At 41.9% G+C, this 27,313-nt stretch overlaps 1 protein-coding gene and 1 non-coding gene across 2 annotated transcripts in view; both read left to right on the top strand.

Moving 5' to 3' along the window:
• MYO1E (myosin IE) overlaps positions 1 to 27,313 on the top strand; it is a 230,912-nt gene that overhangs the window by 137,525 nt on the left and 66,074 nt on the right. Inside the window, exons 6-13 of the mRNA XM_037739750.1 lie at positions 4,155 to 4,244; positions 8,410 to 8,541; positions 12,000 to 12,134; positions 13,617 to 13,749; positions 19,728 to 19,924; positions 22,974 to 23,054; positions 23,354 to 23,440; positions 26,823 to 26,909. Of these exons, the coding sequence (XP_037595678.1) occupies positions 4,155 to 4,244; positions 8,410 to 8,541; positions 12,000 to 12,134; positions 13,617 to 13,749; positions 19,728 to 19,924; positions 22,974 to 23,054; positions 23,354 to 23,440; positions 26,823 to 26,909 (942 nt within the window). The remainder of the gene's footprint in view (positions 1 to 4,154; positions 4,245 to 8,409; positions 8,542 to 11,999; positions 12,135 to 13,616; positions 13,750 to 19,727; positions 19,925 to 22,973; positions 23,055 to 23,353; positions 23,441 to 26,822; positions 26,910 to 27,313) is intronic.
• LOC119471803 lies at positions 24,988 to 25,128 on the top strand. Its single transcript, XR_005200887.1, has one exon. It is a non-coding gene; the product is annotated as a U4 spliceosomal RNA (small nuclear RNA).

Raw genomic sequence — 27,313 nt, 5'->3', positions numbered from 1 at the left:
TGAAATGGATACAAAATAATGCATGTATAAAGTTATTTGTAGCAATTTTGGTAATGCAAAAGACTGGAAAACTGTTCATCACTAGGCATCTGCTAAAATGATTTGTGGTTTGTCATAGAATATTATACAGCAATAAAAATGAAGCTTCATGTACTGATAGAGAATGGTCTTCAAGATATATCATTAACGACAAAAACCAAGGTTCACAACATTGTGTGTAATATATGCTGCCATTTAAGGGATCAAAAGAGAGTGTGTATTTGTATTTGTTTGGATATGTATCGCATATCCCTAGAAGTATACACAGTAAACTGTCAACAATGGTTGTCTTGGGCAGGGCGGGGCTGGGAGACTGGGAGAAGGGACTACTCTTCCTGTATACCCTTTAGAAACTTGGATGGTTTGAACAATGTGAACCAGTTGCCAATTCAAGAAACTTACAAAAATTTTAAAGGACAGAGACAGAGAAAGGGGAAACGGAAGGAAAAAAGAAAGACTAAAGAGTATAAAGGAAATGTTAGGAAAGAGAAAAGACCCAGAGAATGAGGATACTCAAGAGGTGAAAATTAAACTCAACATTGGCAGGAATGAGTAAAACCTGTTCCTGAGAGAGCGAGCTGTGGATGATGGTGATGGTGAGCTAAGGTCCATAAGGGGCAGCCCACGCTCAGTGCTCATCACCAGTATGCACCACTGGTGACAGAATTCATTCCAAAGATTAGCTTTTTAAATCAGAATTATTTAATGTTATTCCCATGATTGGCTGTAGGCTTTTAAAAGACACGTAAAGTTGGCCAGGCATGGTGGCTCATGCCTGTAATCCAACACTTTGGGAGGCTAAGGGGGACAGATCACAAGGTGAGAGATTGAGACCATCCTGGGCAATATGGCGAAACCCCATCTCTAGTAAAATACAAAAAATGAGCCAGGCATGGTGGCATGTGCCTATAGTTCCAGCTCCTCGGAAGGTTGAGACAGGAGAATCGCTTGAACCCAAGAGGCGGAGGTTGCAGTGAACCAAGATCGTGCCACTGCATTCCAGCCTGGCGACAAAGCAAGACTCAGTCAAAAAAAAAAAAAAAAAGACACATAAAATTACCTTTATTGTGGTTTTTTTGAGATGGGGTCTCATTCTGTCACCCAGGCTGAAATGCAATGGTGAGATCTTGGCTCACTGCAGCCTCCTCCTCCTCAGCTTAGGTGATCCTCCCACCTCAACCTCACAAATAGCTGGGACCCCAGGTGCACGCCACCATGCCTGGCTAGTTTTTTGTATTTTTGGTAGAGACAGGGTTTTAACCACGTTGCCCAGGCTCGTCTCAAACTCCTGAGCTCAAGTGATCCACCCTCCTAGGCTTCCCAAAGTGTTGGGATTATGACCATGAGCCACCATGTCTGGCCCCTATCTATTAATTAAGTAGTGTTCTGTACTGTACTGGTAAATCAGAAAGCATAAGGCAGAGCCAAACATTCCTCCTTTGAATTTCTGAAGCTTTATTAACTCTTTCTGTCTTTTGTTTGCTGGCCAGACGTGCCTATACCATTTAACTACAAAAGACAGAATCTTCTTCTATCTCTTCCCTTCTTTAATTACAGGCTTTAAAACTGGGAATATTTATGTATCCATCCCATCCATCCATACATCCATATCTATTCATTATTGATTTGTGATATCCAACAGAATTTTGTGGTATGTGGTGAACATATCAGAGAAAAAAGAGAAAGAGCAAACTAAGGCTACAGAGTGAAGGTTCTTAAAGTGGCCTCTTGCTCTGAATGAAAGGAAGATGGACAGTAGCTCTGACCAGTAGAAAGGTGAAGCAAGCCATATATGTAATTCTAAATTTTCTAGTAGCCATGTTAAAAGAAGTAAAAAGAAAAAAAGGAAATAACTTTGTAAAATAATATTATTTAACCCAATATATAAAAAATGACCATTTTATTGTATAATCAATGTAACAAAATTAATGAGATACTTTATATCTTTTTGGTACTAAGTCTTTGAAATCCAGTGTGTATTCTACACTTACATCTCAGTTGGGGTAGCCACAGCCACGTGTGACTATGGCTTTCATGTTGGACAGTGAGGGCAGCTCTAGAACATAGGTTCATGTGGTTCAGTCCATTTGCTTTTCTCTATTCCTGTGATTCTTCCAGATCTTGAGAGGGTTGACATGGAGACAAGAATCCAGGATGCTGTTTTGCAGATCGGCTACACTTTATTTTTAAAATTTATTTTTTCTTTTTTTGAGACAGAGTCTTGCTTTGTTGCCAAGCTGGAGTGCAGTGGCTTGATCTCAGCTCACTGCAACTTTGGCCTCCCTAGTTAAAGCGATTCTCCTGCCTCAGCCTCCCTAGTAGCTGGGACTACGGGTGCGTGCCACCATGCCCAGCTAATTTTTGTATTTTTGTAAAGATAGGATTTTACCATGTTGGCCAGGACAGTCTCAATCCCTTGGCAGTTGGGATCTGCCTGCCTTGGCCTCCCAAAGTGCTGGGATTACAGGCATGAGCCACCAGGCCCGGCTGATGGGCTGCCCTTTTACCTTAGTTTGCTTTTTCTCTTTTCCCTGATATGCCTGCCACATGGCACAAAATTCTGTTGAATATCACTGATCATTGATGAATACATGTGGATGGATGGATGGATGCATGGATGGATGGATAGATAGATACATAAAGATTCTCATTTTTAAAGCCCATAATTTAAAAAGAGAAAAGACAGAAGAAGATTCTGTCTTTTGTTCTCTTCCTGAGAGAAGCTGAGTGTGGTTAAATGGTATAGGTATTATCTGGCCAGCAAAAAAAAGAAAGTTAATGAAGATCCACAAATTCAAAATTGATTTTACAAAGAAAAGCAAAGTTTATATCATTCCATGGGTTTTTAAAAGAAAGTAGGCAGCTTGGAATTATGTTTCTAAGCTTTGATACTGACCCATGAAAGGATTACCCAGAATTGCCCTTGGCGTGATTGCTAAGAATGCTTCTCTAGTCACAAGGAAAGGCCAGTTCTCATTTCTCATGGCAGTTTTTCTTCTGAATGTTTAGAAGGGTGCCGGAAGAACACTTTGGCTGTTACATAGTCAATTAGTAATGAGTGCCTTAATTTACTTCTCTTTGCTACACCCCCATGACCTAGTAGCCAGACTGCAGACAGTTAATGTTGATTTTTCCCTTCCTGTTTTCCTGTGAGGACAATGATACAGAGCCCTTGGCTTGGAATTAGTCAGTAGCTAAAGAGCACAAGCCAGAAGACTTGTTATTTCTGGACCATGTTTAACCATAGCATGTGAATAATTAGAAGTACAAGGAATGACTCACTTGTTGAAAGACTTCTCCAACATCAAATTCTGTCTATTGAGCAGTCTCATGTCTATGGTGTGTTTTGCACACTTCAGTAGAACGGGGATGTTTGAAAAACAAATCCTTCCTGTCTAGTAGGCCAGGACTTGTTCCACAGAATCCGCTGTTGCACCTTACCGGTCAAAGTGTATATCATTGCTGGCAAAACCAGCAACACCAGGGAGCTGGCTACAAATGCAGACTCTTGGGCCCTACCCCAACCTCCTGAGTCCACATCTGCATTTTGAGAGGATCCCCAGGTCATTCGTGCATATTAAAGATTGAGAAACACCAGGCTGTATTTGCATAACCTTGTTTGGGGAGAAGTGGATTAATTTTCCGTAAAATAACTTGCAGTGGAGCAGGTGGAGGTGGGATGAGATGTGTTGGTGGAGTAGTTGGGAAGGGGTAGTGAGAATAAAGACCCTGGCCGAACAGCAAGGAGACAGCCCTTCGTCTACTGTTTTACTTTCTTTCCTGCTTTGACACCTGGCACACCCACAAGTGCAAGGTGAAGCTACAGCAACCAATTTGGAAGCCCAAGCTGAGAATGTTTGTATGAATAGTTCCTGATTTCCATTGGCACCCTGGCTCTTGGGGATCCTTCATCAAACCATGGGAATTGGAAGACCCAAACACGCAAACAGATTGAGGTCTGTCATGGTGGAAGAATAAATCCACTCGAAACCCCACATGGATGTGGGGCCCCTCACCTTAATACATTCAGAAACCAGGTCCTTAGAGAAAGTTGGGCTTACACTGCGTGGTAGGTGTTCACACCTTCCTAACCTCCAATCTGTTTGCTGGGACAGCACGTGAAGGACATTATCCTGCAGTCCAACCCACTGCTGGAGGCCTTTGGGAATGCCAAGACCGTCCGGAACAACAACTCCAGCCGATTTGTAAGTCTCTTCCCTGTTTCAGAGAGTGTCGCTTGATTGATGATGTTGATGTCCCTGACTGAAGTCCAGTATCCCACAGGAAATGGGAGCTTTTCACATACCATCAGGGGGCCACCCCTTTAATCTTTCCTTCATTTTCTCTAGCAGCATGCTGCCAAGCTGCAGTTTGCCATTTTTTGTGTGTGCCTCAGGGATACAAACAAGATAATTTTGAAAATTATCCAAGTTTTCCACTTGAGTTGCCTTACTAAGGAAAGTAAATGATCAAAGTGGCATCTTTGGCCTTGGAGGAATTGTCTTAATGGCCTGGAGACAAGACCTTCTTTCCTAGACGTAGAACTAATAGAGTAGATGGGCGTCCCAGGTATCGTTTCCCATTAGCAACGGTTTCACTTCTTAGAACTTGGTCCGTAGACTGAAGGGTGCAGAGAGGTGGACTGATCTGGCACCTTGGAGAGAAATTTCCTCTTCTCTGTCCCTAGAGCGAGCTGCCTGCCCACCCCAGCCCTCTGGCTCTGTGCATCTGTCGTATGCCATACTCATACAACCTACGACATCCAAAAGTGACTGACCTACGCTCACAGGTCGCCTTCTAACTGGCTTACCTAACTGGTAATGAAAATGTCAACCAAATGCATTGTTGTGAATGCTCATTTAGTCATATTTCTGTCTGGGTGTCTCCAGAGGGGGTAGATAGGAAAGCTGGCAAGGATCAGTATGAATATGTTCCCCTTGACAAAAGCCACATTTACAAAGAAACAAATGTTTACCCAGTAACCTTGATTTATATAGATTTTGCATCTTTTTTCAACCATAGATCGTGTCTGGCACTAAAGCATTCACAGAGCCATCTGTGAGGCTGATTCTGGAACATTTTAAAATAAATAAGTAGGAATTTTGGAGAAAAACAATTTTCTTTTCCACTGTCTATTTTGGAAGGAAGCTTCTATTTCCAAGAGAATTTTTACTATGTGCTCACATAATAATTGTCAAGTTCCCTGGTGGGTTCTGTCTGTTAGACTTGCCCTTACTTCCCTTGCTTTCTAATACTATTCAAACTACTCATTTGTTTTGTCTCTTATATTTTTGGGCCCAATGCCTGAGTTGTGTTATCCTGAAGAAATTTTCCAGATAACAAAATAAGAAAGAAGATTTAAACAAATTTTCCACTTGAACCTTTTTCTTAATTTTTCAATCTAAATCTGCCTTGTAAAAATAGGCTTGTCCAAATTTAACTCTTCATTTACCTTTTCCCCTTTCTTGGATTCCTTGGAGACCAGAAAAAAAAATAATTAAATTGATAATTTCATTGATTTTTACAATATACATTGTTCATTGCATTTAAAGGATTCATTGGTCCATTTCTGTAAATAACAAAAACACTCAACATTTTCTTATTTTTCTAATTGCAAAATTTTATACAACCCTGATGGAAAGATGGGAAGAGACATTTCAGACACATACACACACGCGCGCGCACACGCACACACACACATATGCACACACATACTCTCTCTCTCTCTCTCTCTCTCTCACACTATTCACCATCATGGATGAGAGAAATGTAAATTAAAACCACATATCATTTTCTGTCTCTCAATTGGGCAAACATTAAGGTGATTGATAATAATGGAGAAAACACGCTATTGGTTGAAAACTGACATATTCTCCCAGGAGAGTGATTGGGCAATTGTTATTAAAATTTTAATCATTCATTATCTTTGTCCAACAATTACTTTAGAATAAATTACATAAGTTTCCTACCAAATAAGTTTCATAAGTTTCTTACCAAATTTTACTTATTTTAAAAGATACTCATAAGGTTAAATTAAGAAAAACAGATTACAGAACAATATCTTCAATATTTTCCTGTTTTTGTTTTTAAAATGTGCACATTATATAAAATGTAACTAAGGGGTATGTAAATCAAATTTTGACATCTGTGACATTAATTAAGCAAGAGAATGAAGAAATGGCATCAGGGTAGAATTATGGGTAATTTCACTTTTAAAAAGGGACAGGTGTTATGAAGCATAAGAATGTATATATTTAACACTTATAAATCTTTTCAAATTAGAGAATGTATTATGAAATATTTCAAACATGATTTAAAAATAATGCAATGAGCATCTATGTGTCCAGTACCCAGCTTAAGAAATACATCATTACCAAGAGTTGAGTTGAAACTTCTTTTCATTTCATTATCAAAATGCAAAAGCAACATTTTATTTCCTTTATAAAATTTCCTCTTTCCCTCCAGGCTGCTATACAGCAGTCCTAAATATGTTGACCTTTTGTTAGAAATTTTAACTTTCATATGACAATTTTGAGCCATGCATATGCATTTTATTATATTAGAGCAGTGGTTTCAAGCTTCATCACACATAAAGATCAGCTGGGCACTTTTTGAAAAACATACAGCTCTGGGCCCTGGTCCTAGAGAGTCTGATGTGTGTGGTCTGGGCTAATAGCAGGCACCAGCATGTTGGAAAAGCTCCCCAGGTGTTTCTAAGGGGCAGCCAAGGTTGAGCACCGCTGCTAGGAGGACTTGGGAGTGTGCTCTGTCCACCCCTGACCCAGGAAGGTCAGGTGTTCTGTTTGGTTTCACTTTCCCTCAACTGATGAGGAATGGGGATAGGCACTGAAATATTGCCTCTATTACATGCCAAAAGCAAAGGATGGTGAAGGTGACGAAGCTCTTATTCAGTGAGATTTTCTCTGGTGCCAGTGACATTCTGCAGAGCGATGGCTGGTGGTTCTCTGTGCCTGGTGCTGCTGGGTGTTTTTGTTTTTCACTGGGAGGAAGAGGGTCATCAGATTAAGAAACATAGACAGTCAGAGGCTGGCTGCCTTTGGTGGTCTTTCTTGACACCTGTAATAGTTAACTTAAGAACAGGAACACAGCATATATTCACACATTTGCATAGTGTGCACTGTACTTTTCTTGCCCTTACTGAGTTTACAGCTCCAGTCATAGACGTAAAACCCAGATGAATTTATCCCTGAGATGGGTGGATTTAGTCAGCATACACATTTTTATGATATTAAATGTGAATGCGGCGAGGCTGGAAAAGGATTTTCCAGTTCGGTTGTAGGCCTAACTGCTCCCTCTTTACCTTTATTTGTATTTACCCTCTGGACTCTGAGGGTGCCTAAGTTTCTGAGGACGGGAGAGAAATTAAGTTCTAGTGAGAAAAAAAATAACAAATATGTATATATATATGATAATTGTTATGATAATCATATATATAATTTTTTGTTATTTATTTTGTTTTTTGGACAGAGTCTCGCTCCATGGCCCAGGCTGGAGTGCAGTGGTGCAGTCTTGGCTCACTGCAACCTCCACCTCCTGGGTTCAAGCAATTCTCCTGCCTCAGCCTCCTGAGTAGCTGGGACTACAGGCACTTGCTACCACACCCAGCTAATTTTGGGGGTTATTAGCAGAGATTGGGTTTCACCATGTTGATCAGGCTGGTCTCAAACTCCTGACCTCCACTGATCCACCCGCCTCGGCCTCCCAAAGTGCCGGGATTACAGGCGTGAACCACCACTCCTGGCTGTATATAATTAATATAACAACCTAGATACCTTTTCAACTAAAGTCTAGGTTTTTATTCTCTTTTGTTCCCTATCAGCAGCCATTTAAAGAGGAATTTTTGTAAGAAGGACAGTGACAAAAATCCCTAGGCCCATGAGTAGCTGGAAAGAACTTTATTTTTAATAAAGTGTTTTCATTTTAGATAAGCATTTTAGATGCTCCATAGGTAAGAGGGATTGAGGATTTTTGCTCAAAGCCATGAGATGAAGTCTGACAGAGCAAGAGTGTTCTTCCTCTGAAAGGGTGCCATGCTGTTTTTTTGCCTTATTTTTTCCAGTTGAGCAGGCAGTCAACTAGTGGAGGAAAATGAGCAAGAAATAGAGCAGATCCTTATTTAGTCATGCTACAATGGCAGATGCTCTCTCATAACAGAATCGTGTGGCTGGACAAAAGCACGGGTTATTGTGTGACTGAAAATGGTGAGGAAGTCTAGACTTGAATCAGGTGTAATTCAAAATGTGTCTTCTATTAATGAATTTCCTTGAATTATATACTGTATTCAAAGGCTGTTTGGGACATCATGTTTTGTTCACCAACCATTGAAGGAAATCCCTAACTTTCTTGCAGGGAAAATACTTTGAAATCCAGTTCAGTCCAGGTGGGGAACCAGATGGTGGAAAGATCTCCAACTTCCTTCTGGAAAAATCCAGGGTGGTGATGAGGAACCCAGGAGAGCGGAGTTTTCACATATTTTACCAGGTTTTTCGTTTTACTTCTTTCCCACCCACTTCCTGTATATCTACACGAAAATATTTCTCCGACTTCAGGCAGAGACTGTAGCCTGGCAAGCCAGGAAGTGTACAGATGGCACAAGTCAGTGTACAGAATGGTCAGAATGTCCCTGCCCTCAAGGAGAATGAGTTCTAACTGGAGTGACAAGATGGAAATTCCCAAAAGCTAAATCATCAAGAGAGTGTTGATGTAACTTCAAAACAAAATGAGGAGTGTTTGAGTCTTTGCCAAAGGAATTCATATGGGTGGATGTGGGTGGTTTTGGCTGGGTGGTAGGAGAGGTGTGAAGGAGGGGGGTTTTTCAGGGAAGACAGGTGACCTGCACCAAAGCAGTGGAGGTGGGAGAGGCCAGTCAGGGAGCTGAGCCTCAGCCTGTGTGCCAGGCAGCGATCTCCAGAACATGAGCTATTGAAGGAAAGATTTGAGATGGGTTTGGGATCTTTAATGCCAAGTTGAAAAGTCTTCATGTAGACCCTCAGAAGTTTGGAGAGTCTGGGGCCAGAGCAGTTGCAGGGTGCTTTTTGGTTGTGTTCAAGGCTTCAGCACTCATCTGAGTCAGCTACTTTTATTTTACTTTATTTTTTTTTTGAGACAGCGTCTTACTCTGTCACCCAGGCTGGAGTGCAGTGGCACAATCTTGCCTCACTGCAGCCTCTGCATCCTGGGCTCAAATGATCCTCCTGCCTCAGCGTCCCAAGTAGCTGGGACTATAAGCACATGCTACCACAACTGGGTGAGTTTTATATTTTTCATAGAGGCAGAGTTTCACCATGTCTCCCAGGCTGGTCTTGAACTTTTTTTTTTTTTTTTTTTTTTTTTGAGACGGAGTTTCGCTCTTGCTACCCAGGCTGGAGTGCAATGGCGCGATCTCGGCTCACCGCAACCTCCGCCTCCTGGGTTCAGGCAATTCTCCTGCCTCAGCCTCCTGAGTAGCTGGGATTACAGGCATGCGCCACCATGCCCAGCTGATTTTTTGTATTTTTAGTAGAGACGGGGTTTCACCATGTTGAACTTTTAAAGTCAAGTGACCCACCCACCTCAGCCTCCCAAAGTACTGGGATTTCAGACATGAGCTACCATGCCTGACCCTGATTCAGCTACTTTTGTAAAAGGGTTTTAAGTACTTAAAAAATATATTGATGTTAATAACCAAATTTTTTATGTTCTATGTCCTTATTGTTTTAGGTATTGAGGATCCACATTAGACTTTGTTTGAAGAAAGGCCTGGTCACTGATTTTTGTTGTTTCTTTTGTTTCATGTTCAGTTTGGGAATCACTGGATTAGAAGGACATTAAATTGTGGGAGTAGCTCACATTCAGTCTGTTCAATTACACACACATCTTAGGTGATGCCAAATAATTCTTTTAGTTGGTATCTGTTGATTGAAAACATATGTAAATGACCAAAACTTCTGTGAATTCAGTAATTTAAAAAATTGTATTAATGAAAGCAACATGTATAGACAAGTGAAAAGTAATTATATATTTCACATAAATAAGATTGAGTGCTGGACGGAAGTGGATAATGGATGCCAGGACTTCTTTAAATAAATGCAAACACCAGCCCTCCAGGAGTCCTCTGCCCTTAGATCAGAAACCACCAGAACAGAGGCTAGAAATTGAGGGGCTCAGGGATTCAAGATTCTGACATGAAAGTAATTCTTGAAGCTACGAAATACATGAGATTCCTGTGGGAGTGAATGTGGAGAGAAAATCATGCCACACAGGACTAGGGCACTTTCTGGATGTGTAGGATGGGGAGGCACTGAAGAGCCAGCAAAGCCAACAGGGAAGTAATTAAAGGAGAAGGAGGAAAGCCAAGATCCTGCAGTGTCGCCAAGCCCAGGGAGCCTCAGGAACAGCAGCAGGATCAAATGCTCAGGGCTCTTGGGGGAAAAGGGGTGAGCTGGAGTGTGGGGGCCGAAAAAAAAAAAGGCTGTTGGATTTAGGCACTCAAAAGTAGCCACACAAAAGGGTTCCATCAGAGTGGTGAGGGAAGAAGCCGGGATGCAGGTGGTTATGTCATGACGTGGAAGTAGATTCTACAGCTGGGGGAAGTTCAGAGTCAAGGAAAAGCTTCTAAAAAGGCAAAGAGTAGCGTGTTTGTAGATAGAAGAGATTTAGAGAAGGGAGATGAAGGGAGATTTGAAGATGCAAGTTAGAGGTAGTATATAGTGTATGGGTGGGGAGAGGACCAAAAAGAAGAGAGGAACAAAAGGAAGGGCTGGTACAAAGAGATGTTCAGGAGATAGGCCAGGAAATGAAGGGAGCCTGGTGTCACGGGGAGACCTAGAGCTTCTCAGTGATGGAGATAACGCCCCTGTGCGGGGAGGGGAGCCAGGGCAGCGTTGTGCAAGTTGATGAAGGTTGGGAAGCATGGATGGGAACTGTCTCTATTTTCCTAAATGTTATTGGGTTACAGCCAGGGTGTGCTGGAGCCGGCTCACATGGGCAAGGCACGTCTCTTCCCTCTTCCTTGTGTGAGATATCTTTGGTAAGGGTTTGACATCAGTCATGGTGGGCATATTTATACCATGAATATTGGCAAGCACTACAAATCAGTTTTTTTCTCAAGGGTTGATTGGTTAAACATTTTCTAGCTCACCATTGGTTAAAGCCCAGTAAGAGGATCTTGCCCCTCCTAAGGCAGACATCAGAGCTCCAACAAAAAGCCAAGGAGTTGAGCGTGGTGACTCATGCCTGTGTAATCCCAGCACTTTGGGAGACTGAGGTGGGAGAATTGCTTGAGCCCAGGAATTTGAAAGCAACCTGGGCAACCTAGTGAGACCCTGTTTCTACAGAAAGCTAAAAAATTAACGGGACGTGGTGATGCATGCCAATAGTCCCAGCTACTTAGGATGCTGAAGTGAAAGATTTGCCAGAGCCTGGGAGATCAAGGCCGCAGTGAGCCAAGATTGTGTCACTACATTCCACCTTGGGTGATACAGCAAGACCCTGTCTATAAAAAACAACAAAGGCCAAGGGACAGTCATGGGTCAGGAGGTTTCAGAATACCCCAGAGAGTGAGCAACCGCACCCTTCTTTTCTAATATGCACCCTGTAGTGAGAAGCATGGAAAGGCCAGCTCCACTTTAGAAAGCTGTAGCAAGTTGGGCAGGAACTAGGTAATTATAATCTGTTTTGCTTTCCACTCTTCCAAGGGTGGCCGTCCAGTTCCTTTCAGTGGACAAAGGAAAAATCCTCAGCTTGTTCAGGTCTTTCCAGAGTTAGGAGCCAAAATTTGCAGAGATGACTTGGGGCTACAGCAAGTACATATTTGGAAGCCAAGACTGCCTATAATTTTAGAAAGCATACATAGAAAGACCTTATCACTGGACTTGGGGGTGGCGGCTGCAGGATGCATGAGGTGACTTTGGGTGTCTTGTGGTCCACACCGTGGCTCAACCCATGTTCTTTTACTCCAGCTCATCGAGGGCGCCTCTGCAGAGCAGAAGCACAGCCTTGGCATCACGAGCATGGACTATTATTACTACCTGAGCCTCTCGGGCTCATACAAGGTTGATGACATTGACGACAGGCGAGAGTTTCAGGAAACTCTGGTAAGTGCTGGCACAGGGCCAGGCAGGATCTGCTCTCCCAGCTGGGCATTTCCTGTGGTGGAAAGGGTGGTGAACGTCAATAAGGCAAGGAGCCGCATGCAGTGTCCCCCTTGTTCTCTGTGAGCACCCTGTATGCGCATACATGTTTCAGTGCCCTTAAATAGCCATGTGCCAGTTGCCTGAGGACGACTTAAAAAGAAATGAATTCATCATTCTCCCCCTGCAGGAGCTCTGATAAACAGGCAAAAATGATTCCTATGTTGAGTGTAGTCTGTTTGCTATGGTCTACACAGTTTGTGAGCCATTTTCTTAGAAAGGCTAAGCAAACAGCACGTTTATGGGCTTATTTAGGCTTAGAAATTTTCGACCATCTTTAGTCTTTTCTCTGATCATTTCTTTTCTGGTTTTGAAGACTTTCTCCTCCCCTCTGTATTGCACCAAGCAGAGGACTCTTTTTCTGTGCCATGCCCTTCACATTGCCTGTATGTTATGGTCCAAGTTGTGAAACTAGGTAGATTACGGAGGGGTTCTATCCTGAGGTCAGGAACTCAAATGAGTCAATCTAGAAGGTTTTGGAGATAGGCCGAACACCCACTTAACCTCAAAGGGCTTCATTACCACTACCCTTTGAGTCTGTTTCAAGCCGGGAACTATTCCTCAGCCCAGATCTAGAACTGAGTGGTAGACCCTGAATGAGCAATGTGGGTTCAGTACATTTGTGCCTGAAACGGATAGAAAGTTCAGACAGACTGTGTCCTGGGTGCCAGGAAACAAAATGGTATCAACAGGTCATATGGCCACAAAGCAGCTGGGAGAAAAAGTGCCGATAAGGAGTCTGCACACTGGTCCTAGAGTATAGTTTTTCCTAGGAGATGGTTCTCTAAGATTTAGACATTTAGTGGTATGTATTGCATTTAAGGGGCCTCAGAAACTAGACTTTTACATGATGCTTTTATTGGATTTCCTGGAGATTTTTCATTAAGATCTTTTTGCAGTTATAATATATTCTTATCCCTCCTGATGAAGGAAAAGATCTCTTGAGTCCATTTTGAGTAAGTGGAAAGGTCAGCAGTGACCTTCAAGGGGAAGCTGGCAACAAGAACACATCAAAGGATAAAGCTAGGGCTTGGGAGACTTTGTGTACAACTACCACTCCTCCGAGTATCTTCCTCCTGGAGTATTCCCTTACTTCTGGAGGATGGCATGCTGTGCTTAGAGACAGAACTGCCCTTCCAGCATGACTTTAAAACTTGAGAAGAATGTGTGCACTGGGCAGGGATCATGTACAAGAACATCCCGCTGTCACCACAAGCTAAGCCACGTGTGACTGCACGGCCCAGCCTATGTTCTTCCTTTTTCTTTTTAACTTGTCTGTACTTGCTACACCCTTATTTAGAGCAGCTGCTCTGCTTTGGCTTCTTCCTTAAGTGCTTGTAAAGCTGACGACCAGCTTCTCTGGATAGTTTCTCTTTTCTCTTCCAGCACGCCATGAATGTGATTGGGATCTTTGCAGAAGAGCAAACGCTGGTGTTGCAGATAGTGGCAGGAATTCTCCACCTGGGAAATATCAGCTTCAAAGAAGTTGGCAACTACGCGGCTGTGGAGAGTGAAGAGTGTGCGTAGCCCTGGCACGTGGCCATTAAATGAGGGGGGTGGCTAGCTGCGATTAGAAGTAACCCAGCACTTTCCTTTGCTTATCTCAAGTGGGAATATTGGGAAGAAGTGAGAAATCTACATGTCCTCTGTGGCAGAACAGAATGGCTTTACAAGAGACCAGACCTCTTCTATGCACCTGCCCCTCTCTTTATCTTTCCCCAGCCTTTCCAAGTCCCACACCATCCATGATTAATTGTTTCAGTTGATCGTTAACCCGGGGAAAGCTGGGAGGATTTCACATCTAGGTTTAAAGATAAAGTAATCTCTTTAATGAGGATTAGAGTAATGCTTAATATTGCAAAAGATTTAGTCTCTTTATGAAAAGCTTTTCAGTAACTGGTCTTAAAGATCTAAATTCACCTCAGGGTTTTAAAGAGCAAGCAAGCAATATAATACGTGTAAACATGGGAAGCTCACAACTTCATTTTGTTTCACAGATTGGATTAGATTGGATTTCTGAACACAAGAAAGATGGACATTGACTATTGTGTTTACATATCTCATGATCACCTTGAATGATCACATCTGTATCATTGGAGCCTCTACACCTAAATGATCATTTTTCCTCTTTGAGAGAAAAATCAGGGTTCTTCCTGTAGAGAGATGCTGTTGGTTACATGTGCCCGAAATGTACCATAAATACAGTGGCATGTGATTTCAGCCTCTGAGACATCAACAGCTTGCAGACTGCTCTCAGAACCCACACATCCTTTAGCCACCCAGGAAGACATTCTTCCCTTCTCAGCATTCTTTAAGGATGATAAATTTAGATGCTTAGTAATAAATAGTATCCCACTCATTGCTGACAATGCAGTGGGGATATTTCCATTCCAAATAAGGTTCTTTTTTTTAATGTTTTTGTTTTCTTTTCTGATAAAAGAGGGAAGTTCTGCTAACTTTTGATGTCTATCTTATAAAGAAAAAGATGAATTATGTTTACCACGGAAGGGAGTAGAAAACTATAAATATACAGGGTTTCCATCAAGTCTAAAAATGTGACCTACCAATCATAATACTGATAAATGTGTTTCTAAACTTTGCATACCTTGTCTTTGAAGTTTAACACATGCGCCTATGTTTCCAGTAAGATCATGAACACCTGGCCTTTTAATGTAAGAGTGTTGCTCTGGTTGTAGTTGCTGTTGAAGTAGACTGGATTTCTTTTGCCTTCTTGGGATAGTAAAGTAATTTACTGCCTCTTTCTGCTTGAAAACAAAATCATGACACTGAAACAGCAAACAGTTCCCTAGATGTTTGAACGAAGAGGTGTTGTATTGCACATTGATGTCCAGAGTTCGTCGTCTTCTCAGCCAGATGGGTAAGGCCCAGCACTGGCAACTGCCCATGAAATTCCTTGCCTAGAGGTGCTGGAGGCATGGAGGTGGGAAAAGGCGGAGATGGAAGCCAGAGAGGTCTAGGAAATGGGCCTCCCTCCCAACAGTCTCCTTTGATTTGGGGCTTTGTTCATTTGGTAATACATTAACGTGGCTCAGGGTGGAATGCAGTGAAAGTTCTCCCTTCTCTACCTTTTCTAGTTCACTTGTTACCCTTGTCAGAGGTAACCAAGGTTCCCAGTCCCTTGTGTTGCCTTTAAGGGATGTGTGTTCCAGAACGACTACACACAGCCACTCTTTTTTCCCACTGTTGTGCCATCATAGGGCTTATAACACAATGTTCTACAGTTGCTTTTTCAGTTAATATGTGTCTTAGGCCAGGCATGGTGGCTCATGCCTGTAGTCCCAGCACTTTGGGAGGCCGAGGTGAGTGGATCACCTGAGGTCAGGAGTTTGAAACCAGCCTGGCCAACATGGTGAAATTCCCTTCTCTGCTAAAAATACAAAACTTAGCCAGGTTTGGTGGTGGTGCGCGCCTGTAATTCCAGCTACTCTGGAGGCCGAGGCTAGAGAATTGCTGGAACCTAGGATGCGGAGGTTGCAATGAGCTGAAATTGCACCACTGCACTCCAGCCTGGGTAACAGAGCTAGTCTTCATCTCAAAAAGAAGAAAAAAAAAAAAAAATATATATATATATATATGTATGTTTTTCTTTATATATCTATCTATCTTAGAGATTATTCTATATCAATTCATAAGGAGATTTATCTTTTAAGAGATGGGGTTTTGATTAGTTGCCAGGGCTGGTCTCGAACTCCTGGCCTTAAGTCATTCTCCTGCTTTGGCTTCCCCAAGTGCTAGGGATACAGGTGTGAGCCACTGCGCCTGGCTGCCCTTTTTATAGCTTCATAACCTTCCATTGGTTGGCTACACTTTTATTTATTTATTGAAGCAGTCATCTATTGTTGGGCCTTAATGTGGTTTCTGTCTTCTGCTGTTACAAGACTGAATGAACACTACTGAAATGAATAGTCTTGGTTTCTATCATCTTTCTCATATTATAGTTTATCTATGAAATAAATTTGTAGAGGGAGGTGGTAGTCCATGCCTTTATGATAGAAGAAAGCAGACTTTCTCTAGCTATTACAGTGTAGAAAAAAAAAAAGGTAAGATTTTCATGAGAAAAGGCCTACTAAAGCAAAATAGCCATTAATAACAACAGGCTTTTTGTTTTTTGTTTTTGTTTTGAGATGGACGGCGTCTTGCTCTGTCACTCAGGCTGGAGTGCAGTGGCGCTATCTTGAATCGATCTTCTGGATTCAAACAGTTCTCCTGTCTCAGCCTCCCAAGTAGCTGGGATTATAAACATGCACCACCATGCCTGGCTAATTTTTCTATTTTTAGTAGAGACGGGGTTTCGCCATGTTGGCCAAGGTGGTGTCAAGCTCCTGACCTCAGATGATCCTCCTGCCTTGGCCTCCCAAAGTGCAGTGATGATAGGCATGAGCTACCGTGTCCAGCCAAACAAGCTGTGTTTTTACCTGACCTTGGACCAATGGAAGTATAAAATTTCCTTGATCAAACCTTGTCGTTACTGTGAAGTCAAACAAATCTCACCTTAGGTACATGTTTACCTGTCCAACAGCAATGCAGTGAGATGGCAGGTCTTAAACACCAAATTAACCGAAGAATTTTTTTTTTTTTTCGGTGCCATGACTCAGATTCGACTAAGAATTTTATTGAAAGAAAAAGTCACTACTTTGATAACAGTCAGGAGGAAAAGTACAGGGGACAGCACCCCTCCTTTACCCTGTTACTATTCACAGATGAGAAAGCACAGAAACTCAATACCAAAGACAGATGAACCCTTTTTACCATGCTGTTTCTTTTAAATTTGTAAAAATTCAACTTTTTTCTACACGTTTTTGATTTTTCTCTCTTTATTTCAAATTTAGGTGGAAAAATTAAATGTAACTTTGCTTTACACTTTAATGCAGTAATAGTAATGTGTCTTCATTATGTAAATGTGTGGAAATACTACTTTTTAGCAGGTTCTTCTATGTTTTCCATGACTCTGATTAGCTATATTCGAGTTATACACCCACATTTTAAAGTAAATCATTGCTTTCTGCCTCCTGTCTCTCCCCAGTTCTCCAGGCTTGCATACTGACAGTCCCATCCAGACACACGCACAACTGCCTAATGGAAACTCACAACCTGAAGAGAGTCAATATTAGCAGCCCTGTAATTTTGGCATCAGGACAGGCACCAGCCATAAAAGTTTGAAAAACATGGCATGGATTATTTTTCAAGCCAAGTGCTATATTTCCTCTCTAGTCTCCTTAGCTGTTTCCCCAAGCTTGTGGCTCTGATTGCATTCCTTGTGTTGCGAGTGCTTGTAGCCCTCCATGCCTTCTTCTGCAGAAAAGGACCACAAGATGGAAGTAGAGCCTGTGTCTTTGTCAGCCCCTTCTCTCTCTTTTGTCTCAGGGACTCTCATCCGCACCCTTATTGTTTTATGTCTTTAGCGAAGGTTGTAAAGATAATGGCATAAACATTTTAACCAAATATATTAACCATGTGGGAACATGGTTAGGGCCTGGGAGAAAGGCATATTTACAAAACAGAGAGATTGAGGCTAATTATTCATTTTATAAACCTGTTCACTGTAGAGTTCCTATAAGTAATGAGAGGTGCTTTTGTGACTGTCCTATAAACCACTGATGACAATGTCCACTGCATCTAGTGAGATAAGATTCTGATGATAAAACCAACATGATACTCTTCCCTTATCGAAGACTTCTTATATGTTGGATATGTTGGTAAATGTCTCTTGATTCTCACAGCAACCCCACATGTGTCCGGTCTGATTTATGAATGTCATCTGTCCTCACTCTGTGCACAGAAAGTTTTAGTTGAGTGGAAGACACATCCAGATTCCTAGACATGTGTTAACACTAAAACTAAACTAAGTACAATGGCCATTTTCAGATCAGTGCATTTGATTTTGTTCACATGTCCTTTCTAAAAGGGAGCCCTTCCATTGCTCCAAGTGTTTTTGTGAAACACTCATATAGATGATAAATGTCTTGTTCTGGCATTACACTTTTTCAAAATGCATTCACTGACTTAATCTCATTGGAAGGTGTATACTGAGAAATGTCAGCCCGTTATATTCTAACACCATCTGTGAAATTGAAGCAGATTATCCTTCATTGGGAGGCTTGCGATTTTTTGGCATTATCATAAGGCCTTTAACAAAATACTTTTATCAGATAATTTTGGTAAAGCATTATGCAGAAAAAGAAAACTCATAGCCAAGTTCAAAATTTTCATTTGCATCTATAAAAATCTTTCATTCATATTGGAAAAATCTGAGCATTCTTTCATGTCGAAGAATGGTGTCATGTATTTATATTAGAACGTTTTGCCCAGAAATCCAGAAAACCCCATTTATACCACTAGCCCTTCCTGGTAAGTTTCATGGTCTGAAATAAGATGTTGAGTTGTGGAAGTCTCAGTTTTTCTATCTGAAGACCACTAATGACCATGCTCTGTGACATTAGGGCGGGATGGGTGTGCTGTCATGTGAACACCACCATCCCCTTCATTTCACTCCATATGCTACCCTCAGAGGGATCTTCTCATAACACCCTTCTTTATTAGACATTCAGACCTCCTTTTGCCTCCAGCCCAAATGTATCATATCATTTAAGGACCCCCAGAATTGGGATCTGTGTTCACCTTTTTAATCTGTCCTGAACTTTGAGCTGTAGCCAGTGCCAGTCCACACACTGTAGACCATGTGCCATCTCCAGCATGCCTCCCACACTTCTGCTTCCTCCCCTTGGTGCACGCCTTTCTCCTCTCTGCATCCGCACAAATCCTACTCATCCTTTACGCCCAGCCCCAATCTCTTGACTACCCCAGCAAGTAGTAATATCTTCCTTTTCTAATTTCTCCAGATCTTGTCTCTCTGTGTTAACGTTTTCAGCTTTTCCGAGGGTTCTTTATTTGGCACACTATTTTTGCCTCGTCTAGATTGCTTTCAAGATTTCTCACATATTTTCTATCTTTTTCTCTCTCTTTAGTAACCCTACACATGCTAAATACTCAATAAACATGGGATTGGTTGTAATTATTAGTTCAGGAATACCAGGTGCTTCAAAAATAATGCTTTGAAAACATTGTACTAGAAAGGAAGAAAACAATATTTGGAGCCAAAGAAATGTTTCTTGATTGAGTTCCTTCCGTGCTGTCTTGCTGGAAGCTTTGAGAGATGTCCATTTTAGGCACTTTAACTGTGATCTCAGTAGGAGGGACAGGTTTGCCACCCTTCTTGAATCCCTGATTTGTGTTATTGGAAGTCTCAGTCATCATAGGAATTGACTCATATAATAAAACAATCAGGAACAACAAAGAAGATGGATGTGTGTGGGATGACTGATAAGCAGCCTTCACTGGAACAGAAGCTCTTGGGGCTCCGTAATTGCGCCTTCTGTGTACACACATGCGCATGTGCACATAAGTGCCTCCGTATGTTTGTGAGATGAATTGGCATTGTTACGATTCTGAAAGATTGTTTTGTTTTATGTTCTACAGTTTTAGCTTTTCCTGCGTATCTGCTAGGGATAAACCAGGACCGGTTAAAAGAAAAGCTAACGAGCCGGCAGATGGATAGCAAGTGGGGAGGCAAATCCGAATCCATCCACGTGACCCTCAACGTGGAGCAGGCCTGTTACACCCGGGATGCGCTGGCCAAGGCCCTGCATGCCCGAGTCTTTGATTTCCTGGTAGATGTAAGTAACACAAGTTGATGTTGGTGATGCTTCATATTTTAGCTATAAAGAGTAAAATTAGTAGGCCGAGCGAGAGTGGTGGCGCATTCCTGTAATCCCAGGACTTTGAGAGCTAAGGTGGGACGATCTCTGCAGCCCGGGAGTTTAACAGCCTTGGCAACATGGTGAGAGCCCATCTTACAAAACACACACACACAAATACAAATTATTCCAGTGTGGTGGCGTATGCCTGTGGTACAAGTACTCAGGAGGCTGAGGTAGGAGGATCACTTGAGCCTGGGAGGTCAAGGCTGCAGTGAGCCAAGATTGTGCCACTGCACTCCAGCCTGGGGGACAGAGTGAGATGCTGTCTCCAACAACAACAACAACAAAAAGAGTAAAATGACTAAGCGTTTGTGTTCCTGTTCTGGCTCCTTCCTTTCACCCATTACCTTACTTTACTTTCTATCTTCTCACTCTGTGATCTCTGAATCCTGTTCTTCCTTTTAGAACTGCCCACCAAGACACCTTAGTTAAATCTAATGTGGCAACAAGTTTCTTCCTGACAAAATATTTAGTAAAGCTAGGATTAGAGACTAGAGAAAGAGGAGACCCACGTTCATGGGCCTTTCTTAACTTTTGGGCCTGAAGATTTAGGAATGCGTTTTTAACATATTGCCGTGTTAGAAATCAACGCAAAACCTAGTGGCTGTAAACCATACGCACTTGTTTTCTCAAATTCTGAGGGTCAGATCTTTGGGATTGACTGAACTTGGTGGTTCTGACTCAAAGGTGAGGTTGCAGTCAAGATGCTGATTGGAACTGTGGTCATCTGAAGTCTGGCTGAAAGATGGATTGCCCATGTGGCTGTTGGCAGGAGGTCTCAGTCCCTTGCTGCATGGACCTCCCCTTGAATGTCCTCATAACATGATGGTTGGTTTTCCCCGGCGTGAGTGATCTGAAAGAGGGAATGAGCAAGAAGCCAGTTTTTTATATCCTAATCTTGGACTCAGGTGTAGTCACTGTGTCACATTCTGTTTGTTAGAAGCAAGTCACTAAGCAAAGTCCACAGTTAAGGGGAAGGGAATGAGGCTCCATCTTTTGAAGGGAGGAATATAAAAAACTTTTGCCATGTATTTTGAAACTGTTAGATATTTTTGGTTATGGCATAATTACATATGTGTGTGTATATATATACGTACACACTTACATATGCATATATATTTATATATGTGTATCACATATATATTCTGAAAATTAGTCTGTCAGCAGTGCAGAGCTGCCGGTAACAATCTGTGTTAATCACTATACCCTCTAAATGGCAGAATAATGATAGCAGGCAGTTATATAGCACTAGTTGTATAAGTGCCCAGACACTGTTCTAAGTATTTTAAAGGGAAAAAACCCTCACTTAATTCTTGCAACAACCCTGTGAGTTAGGTACTATTATCTTTGCTTTACAGATAAATTAAGGGAGGCATCGATTGATTAAGGAATTTTCCCAAGGTCACGCTGTTACTGTGTGATTGATGTAAGCTACATTCCTAGCTATTTTGCTCCTTTGACATTTATATATTCAAGCTAGAAGGACCCTAGTCGAGGGACAGCAGTGGGGCTGTTTGGTCCAAAGAATCTGCATTTTACGCACTAACATCTATGTAGCTTAAAGTACGGTTAGTGTGGTTAGAGTAGGGTTAGGCACGACAGGGTAGGAGAGCTATTCTGGGTACTTCTAGTGGCTTTTTGAAGGATTAAATTGCTTGAGAAGGTCAGGGTCATACTACACAGAAGTCATGCAGTTAGGTTGTCCAGACACCTCATTTTACTGAGAAGGGAATTTCAGGCCTGAGTAATGGTGGCTTTGCCCAAGGCCAATCAGTAGGAGGGCTGTGCAGCCTGGGACTAGAATCCATATCTCTTGTCTGTTTGTTCAGAGCACCTTCCAGCGCTGGGCTTCCTACCCTCCTTCCTTCCTGTCATCTGTCAATTTTTTTTGTAAATAGTAAAAGTAGATGAATGCTTATGTAAGTGATCCTAATTTGAGGTGGCATATACTGGACACTGACTATGTATTGTATATGATTACTTATTCTCTCACGAAAGAGATATTTCATTTTGTTTGCCTGGAAAAACCTCTGATACTTCAGAACCCATCCAGGTATTCAACACCTCAAAGAATTTTTCTCTTACATTCCTCCCCTCCTGCATCAGCCACCAACCCGCTCTATCCTTTACCTCCCGTGCAATCATTAAGTCTGTTCTCATGAATTGGTTGGCCTCTTCTCACAGTGATTTAAAAAAAAAGAAAAGAAAAGTGGCAGGAGAAAAAGAACACAGATTTAGGCATGACACTGCTAAAATTTATTCCCAGACCCTGCTTCTTACTAGAACAATGTTAAGCAAGTCTTGGTGTGTCCATCAGGAAAATGGGGGAAATAATGGTATCACTGCCATTGTGAGAATTGAAATGAGAATTCAGTGAAACCATACATTGAGAGCACTTAGCAAACCCTGGCAAAAGTGAATATTCAGTAGATGTAAGGTGCTTTTATTATCAATTCAAAATTAATGACTATTGTTACTATCCGTAGATAGCTCTCTATAAGCTCCTGGGAACAAGGATGGTCGTTTTTAGCATCCCTGGCATATTGTGTTGGGTCATCACTAAATGACCGGTGAATGGAAGACAATGGAAATGGCAATTACAGAGCCTTCCGTGTGGGTTCTTCATGTGAAATAGGTTTTACTTTGATCATCCAAGGTGACATTTTCTTCTAAGTCTTAAGACTTCCTGAAAAAGCTGACTCGGCCAGAAATTAGTGGTTATCATGATTAAGCAAACATTTTTTGTTTCTACTGTACCTGCTTTTCTGAATCCTGGTGTTTTTTCAAAGTACTCGACTTTGCACTGAGACTTTGTGAATGCAGCAAGTCTCCTGCCTTCACGTTGTCCTCTGCATCCTGCAGGCAGTAGTGTTTGCTGTGTAGCCCAGCTTCCTTTTCCCTAGCACATGCCCATTTTTAGGGTACATGGAAAGGAATTCACTGCCATGCTGTTTACTTTCTCTAGTCCATCAACAAAGCCATGGAGAAGGACCATGAAGAGTACAACATTGGCGTCCTGGACATCTATGGCTTTGAAATATTCCAGGTAAGGCCAGTTTGAATAACTGCGGGTTGAGGAGGGTGACATATTTCATCTCGCCTGCAAGAAGTAATTCTAGGCAATGCAAAAACAAACAAAAAACCACTCAGGTTCGTTTTTGCCTTTCTGAGTTTTTCATGTACCTTTACCAAATTAATTTCTCCTAAATATAAACTTCATTCCATTGATGCTTCCAACATTTCTATTAAAGCCTTTTGTATCAAGAAATTTCAATAAATCACTCAAGAAGTGACTTTTAAATGATTTTATGGAACAATTACATGTGAATAACTTTTTTTTTCCAGAAAAATGGCTTTGAACAGTTTTGTATCAACTTTGTTAATGAAAAACTGCAGCAGATTTTTATTGAACTGACATTAAAAGCGGAACAGGTAAGCAGTCCCTCTTCCTTCATCCTGTTCTATTTATAATTTATTTTGTTTAAGAGGGTATAGATTTCTGTCTTTTGATAACAGATTTGGGTTCCAGTCTTATATTAGGAAATGCACCTAACGAAGTCAGGTAGAAAAACCATAAGCCGTTGTGGCATTTTAATCTGTGAAATATAAATACCATCTGCAGCATTTGCCTTCTTCTTTAAGCAAATGATGCTATGATGTTGGATGTAAGATTGACTGCTTTTACTTTAGTGATTCATTGAGCACGTGGGAAATGGGAGCCTAGTTCCAGCCCTCACTGACTGTGGCATATATTATGTTCCAAATAAAAGACTTGGCTTTCGGCCGAGTGCAGTGGCTCACGCCTGTAATCCAAGCACTTTGGAGGCCAAGGCGGGCAGATCACCTGAGGTCAGGAATTCAAGACCAGCCTGACCAACATGGTGAAACCCCGTCTTAAAAAAAAAAAAAAAAAAAAAAAAAGACTTGGTTTTCTCAGATTTACTCCATTCTCAGTCTTCCCTAATAATACATGCATTTTTAACAAAACTGGTATTTCAATATTTATCGGAGGTAACATGCGTTGCTATAGTTTCTTCTAAAGTTTGATGCAAGCTAGGTGCTGTGGCTCATGCCTATAATCGTAGCACTTTGAGAGGCCGAGTCAGGAGAATTGCTTGAGCCCAGGAGTTTGAGATCGGCCTGTGTGACAAAGTGAGACCCCATCCATACAAAAAATAAAATAATTAGCTGGGCGTGGTGGCAAAAGCCTGTAGTCCCAGCTTCTCTGGAGGCTGAGGTGAAAGGATTGCTTGAGCCCAGGAGATGGAGGCTACATCATCACACCACTGCACTCCATCCTAGACAACAGAGCAAGACTCTGTCTCAAAAATAAGTAATAGCTGGGCGCGATGGCTCACACCTGTAATCCCAGCACTTTGGGAGGCCGAGGCAGGTGGATCACTTGAGGTCAGGAGTTCAAGACCAGCCTGGCCAACATGATGAAACCCCGTCTCTACTAAAAATGCAAAAATTAGCCAGGCATGGTGATGTGTGCCTATAGTCCCAGCTACTTGGGAGGCTGAGGCAGGAGAATCACTTGAACGCAGGAGGCAGAGGTTGCAGTGAGCTGAGATCACACCACTGCACTCCAGCTGGGGCAATAGAGCAAGACTTAGTCTCAAAAAAAAAATAATAATAATAATAAATAAATCGTTCAGAGCGGTGTCCGTTGTTTGCTGATATCATATTGTTTAGGATTCCTGGGGCCACCATAACAAAGCACCACAAATTGAGTGACTTTAAACAGTAGCACTTTCTTCCCTACCAGTTCTGGCGCCCAGAGCTGAAATCTGGCCACACGCCTTGTCAGGATGGAGGGGAGAATACTTCCTCTTCTAGTTCCTGGTGGCCCCTGGTATTTCTTGGCTTATGGCGGTTTGACTCTAGTCTCTGCCTGTGTCTTCACATAGCCTTTTTCAGTGTCCCTCTGTGTCTATATTCAAATCTCCATCTCTTTTCTTTTATGAAGACACCATTTTAGCTTTGCACAGTGGCAATATTGTGGCCAGTGAGGTTTATCGGAGTCATGATTATTGCTAAGTGAAAACTTTTTGCAATACCCCGCCATGACGACTTGAAATATAGTTGGCATTGACAGTTTTTGACAGTCTCTATGGAGAGTAAACTGTAAAGAAAGAAAAAGAAAAACACTATTCTTTGGATTTCAAGTTCACTCTAAACCCAGGATGACTTATTGTGAGATCCTTAGTGGATTACCTTTATAAAGACCTTATTTCCAAACCTCGCATTCTGAGGTTCCAGGTGGGCATGAAATTTTGGGGATACTATTCAAGCCACTGCACACATCAAAGGCTGTTTTGGGATCATTTAGTTATGGAAGTGTTCATGCCTCTGCGTAGAAAATACCATACCAGGGGAAATACCAGGCCCAGGAACCTGCCTATGGCTGTTTTGCTCTAGCTACCCTAGGGCTTGGGGAAGGCTAGAGGTTCGCATGAAACCCATTCTACCATTGCTGCCTAAGTCCTTACCACATCCAGCCCAGCCTACTGCAGTAGCCTCCTAACCGACTTGGTAGTCTCCCTATGGGTTTCACATGAACCTCTAGCCTCCCTCAACCCTTAGAGTAGCTAGAGCAAAACAACCGAGTAAGAGTGCAATAGCGAATGAGATGGGATGGGGAGGTAGGGGCTAGATCTTATGGGGACTTTGCAGGGCATGGCTGAGACTTTGGGCGTTATAGTAAGTGGAATGAGGACCCATGGAAGAATTCTGAATGAGGAGTGACAGGATCTGATTTGTCATTTGTGTTTTTGGAAAGGTCTCGGGCTGTTATAGACTTACAGAGTAGGGTGAGGCAGGGGAAAGCAAACTAAAATGGAAGCTTAAAAACCAGTGAGGGGGCTATTGTAGGAGACTGTGCTAGACATGGTAGAGACTTAGACGGCCATGGTAGCAGTGCAGGTGGTGAGAGGGAGTATCTGGAGAGTGAGCCAATGGGACTTGCTCAAAATAATTAGCAATAACCAAGAAAGAGGAAGCAATCTCGGGCGATTCTCAGCTTTATACCCTGGATAACAGGGCCGATGGTGACACTGTTTACTGGAGAATGAGATTAATCAAGGGGTTGTTTGGAGGCCGTGGGAAATGTGGAATCAGAGTTCCTCTAAACAGGTTAGATTTTAGAGGCCTATTATACTTCCAAGTGAAGATCCCAATCTATAGGATGGATTTAAGCCTGGAACCCTGTGGTGAGGTCTAGACTAGAGAAATAAATTCAGGAGTCATTATCCTGTAGGTGGTATTTAAAGCTATGGGACTGATTGAAACCACCTAGAGAAGGAGGGCTGAGAAAATGAGAAGGCTGGAAGATTGAACCCTGAGATTCCACCACATATAAAGGTCTGGAAAGAAGAAAGAGCTGGCACAGGAAGCCGACAAAGTGAGACCAGTGAGGGAGGAGGAAAAAACAGGACAGTGTTGCAGTGTTCAAGTTAAATGAGTAACTAATAGACTGAAGAACCTTCCCGTTAAGTACCTTGATGCTAATCTGTACTCCTGTCCTATGTTAAATTTTAAGAGTTTTATGATTTATCAGTTTGGTACTACTAAATTGTCAAAAACAATTGTTTGGTAACAATTTCATACAGTTCAAACTAAACGTAAAAATTACCAAGTAATAAAATGTTCCTTCCTATTACCTCTTAGAAAATAAGAAATTCAAGTTCCTACTCTTTGTTGGAGGACTTTCAAGTTTTTCTCTTTCATGGGAATTTTTGTCCATTCAGGGTCTCTCCTTGCAGGGCTCTTGCTGTTTGGGTAATAATGTGAGTTCCTGGTTTCTGTCTTACAGGAAGAATATGTTCAAGAGGGAATAAGATGGACACCCATTGAGTACTTTAATAACAAAATTGTGTGTGACCTCATAGAGAACAAAGTGGTAAGTGTTGGTTTCGTATGTCTTGTCACTGCTGACAGGTTTACATTGACTTTCTGTTCTCTGTGTCATTGTTTTACAACAGGCAAAGTGACAACACTGATTTGCAGAGAATTTGAGCAATTGTACTACTTTATGTGTGAAAAGAGAACACTAGGGCTTTATTCTGGTAGTAAATATGAACATGTGGATTTGAGTAAAATGTCAATTTACAAATGGAAGTTGTTACTGAATTCTAAGAGTAGACAACTGTCACATGATAACATAGCATGTGAAGAGCCATAACACTGGCCCTGTGTTCTAGTCCAACTTCTAGGACTTTAGCCCTAATGACTGTTTCAGGCCAGGTGTGGTGGCCCATACCCATAATCCCAGTAATTTGGGAGGCTGAGGCAGGTTGAGCACAG

This window comes from Cebus imitator, unplaced genomic scaffold (genome assembly GCF_001604975.1).
Source record: "Cebus imitator isolate Cc_AM_T3 unplaced genomic scaffold, Cebus_imitator-1.0 Scaffold74, whole genome shotgun sequence".
NCBI lineage: Eukaryota > Metazoa > Chordata > Mammalia > Primates > Cebidae > Cebus > Cebus imitator.
Note: the sequence above shows the minus strand (reverse complement) of the source record. Positions and strands in the feature narration are given on the sequence as shown.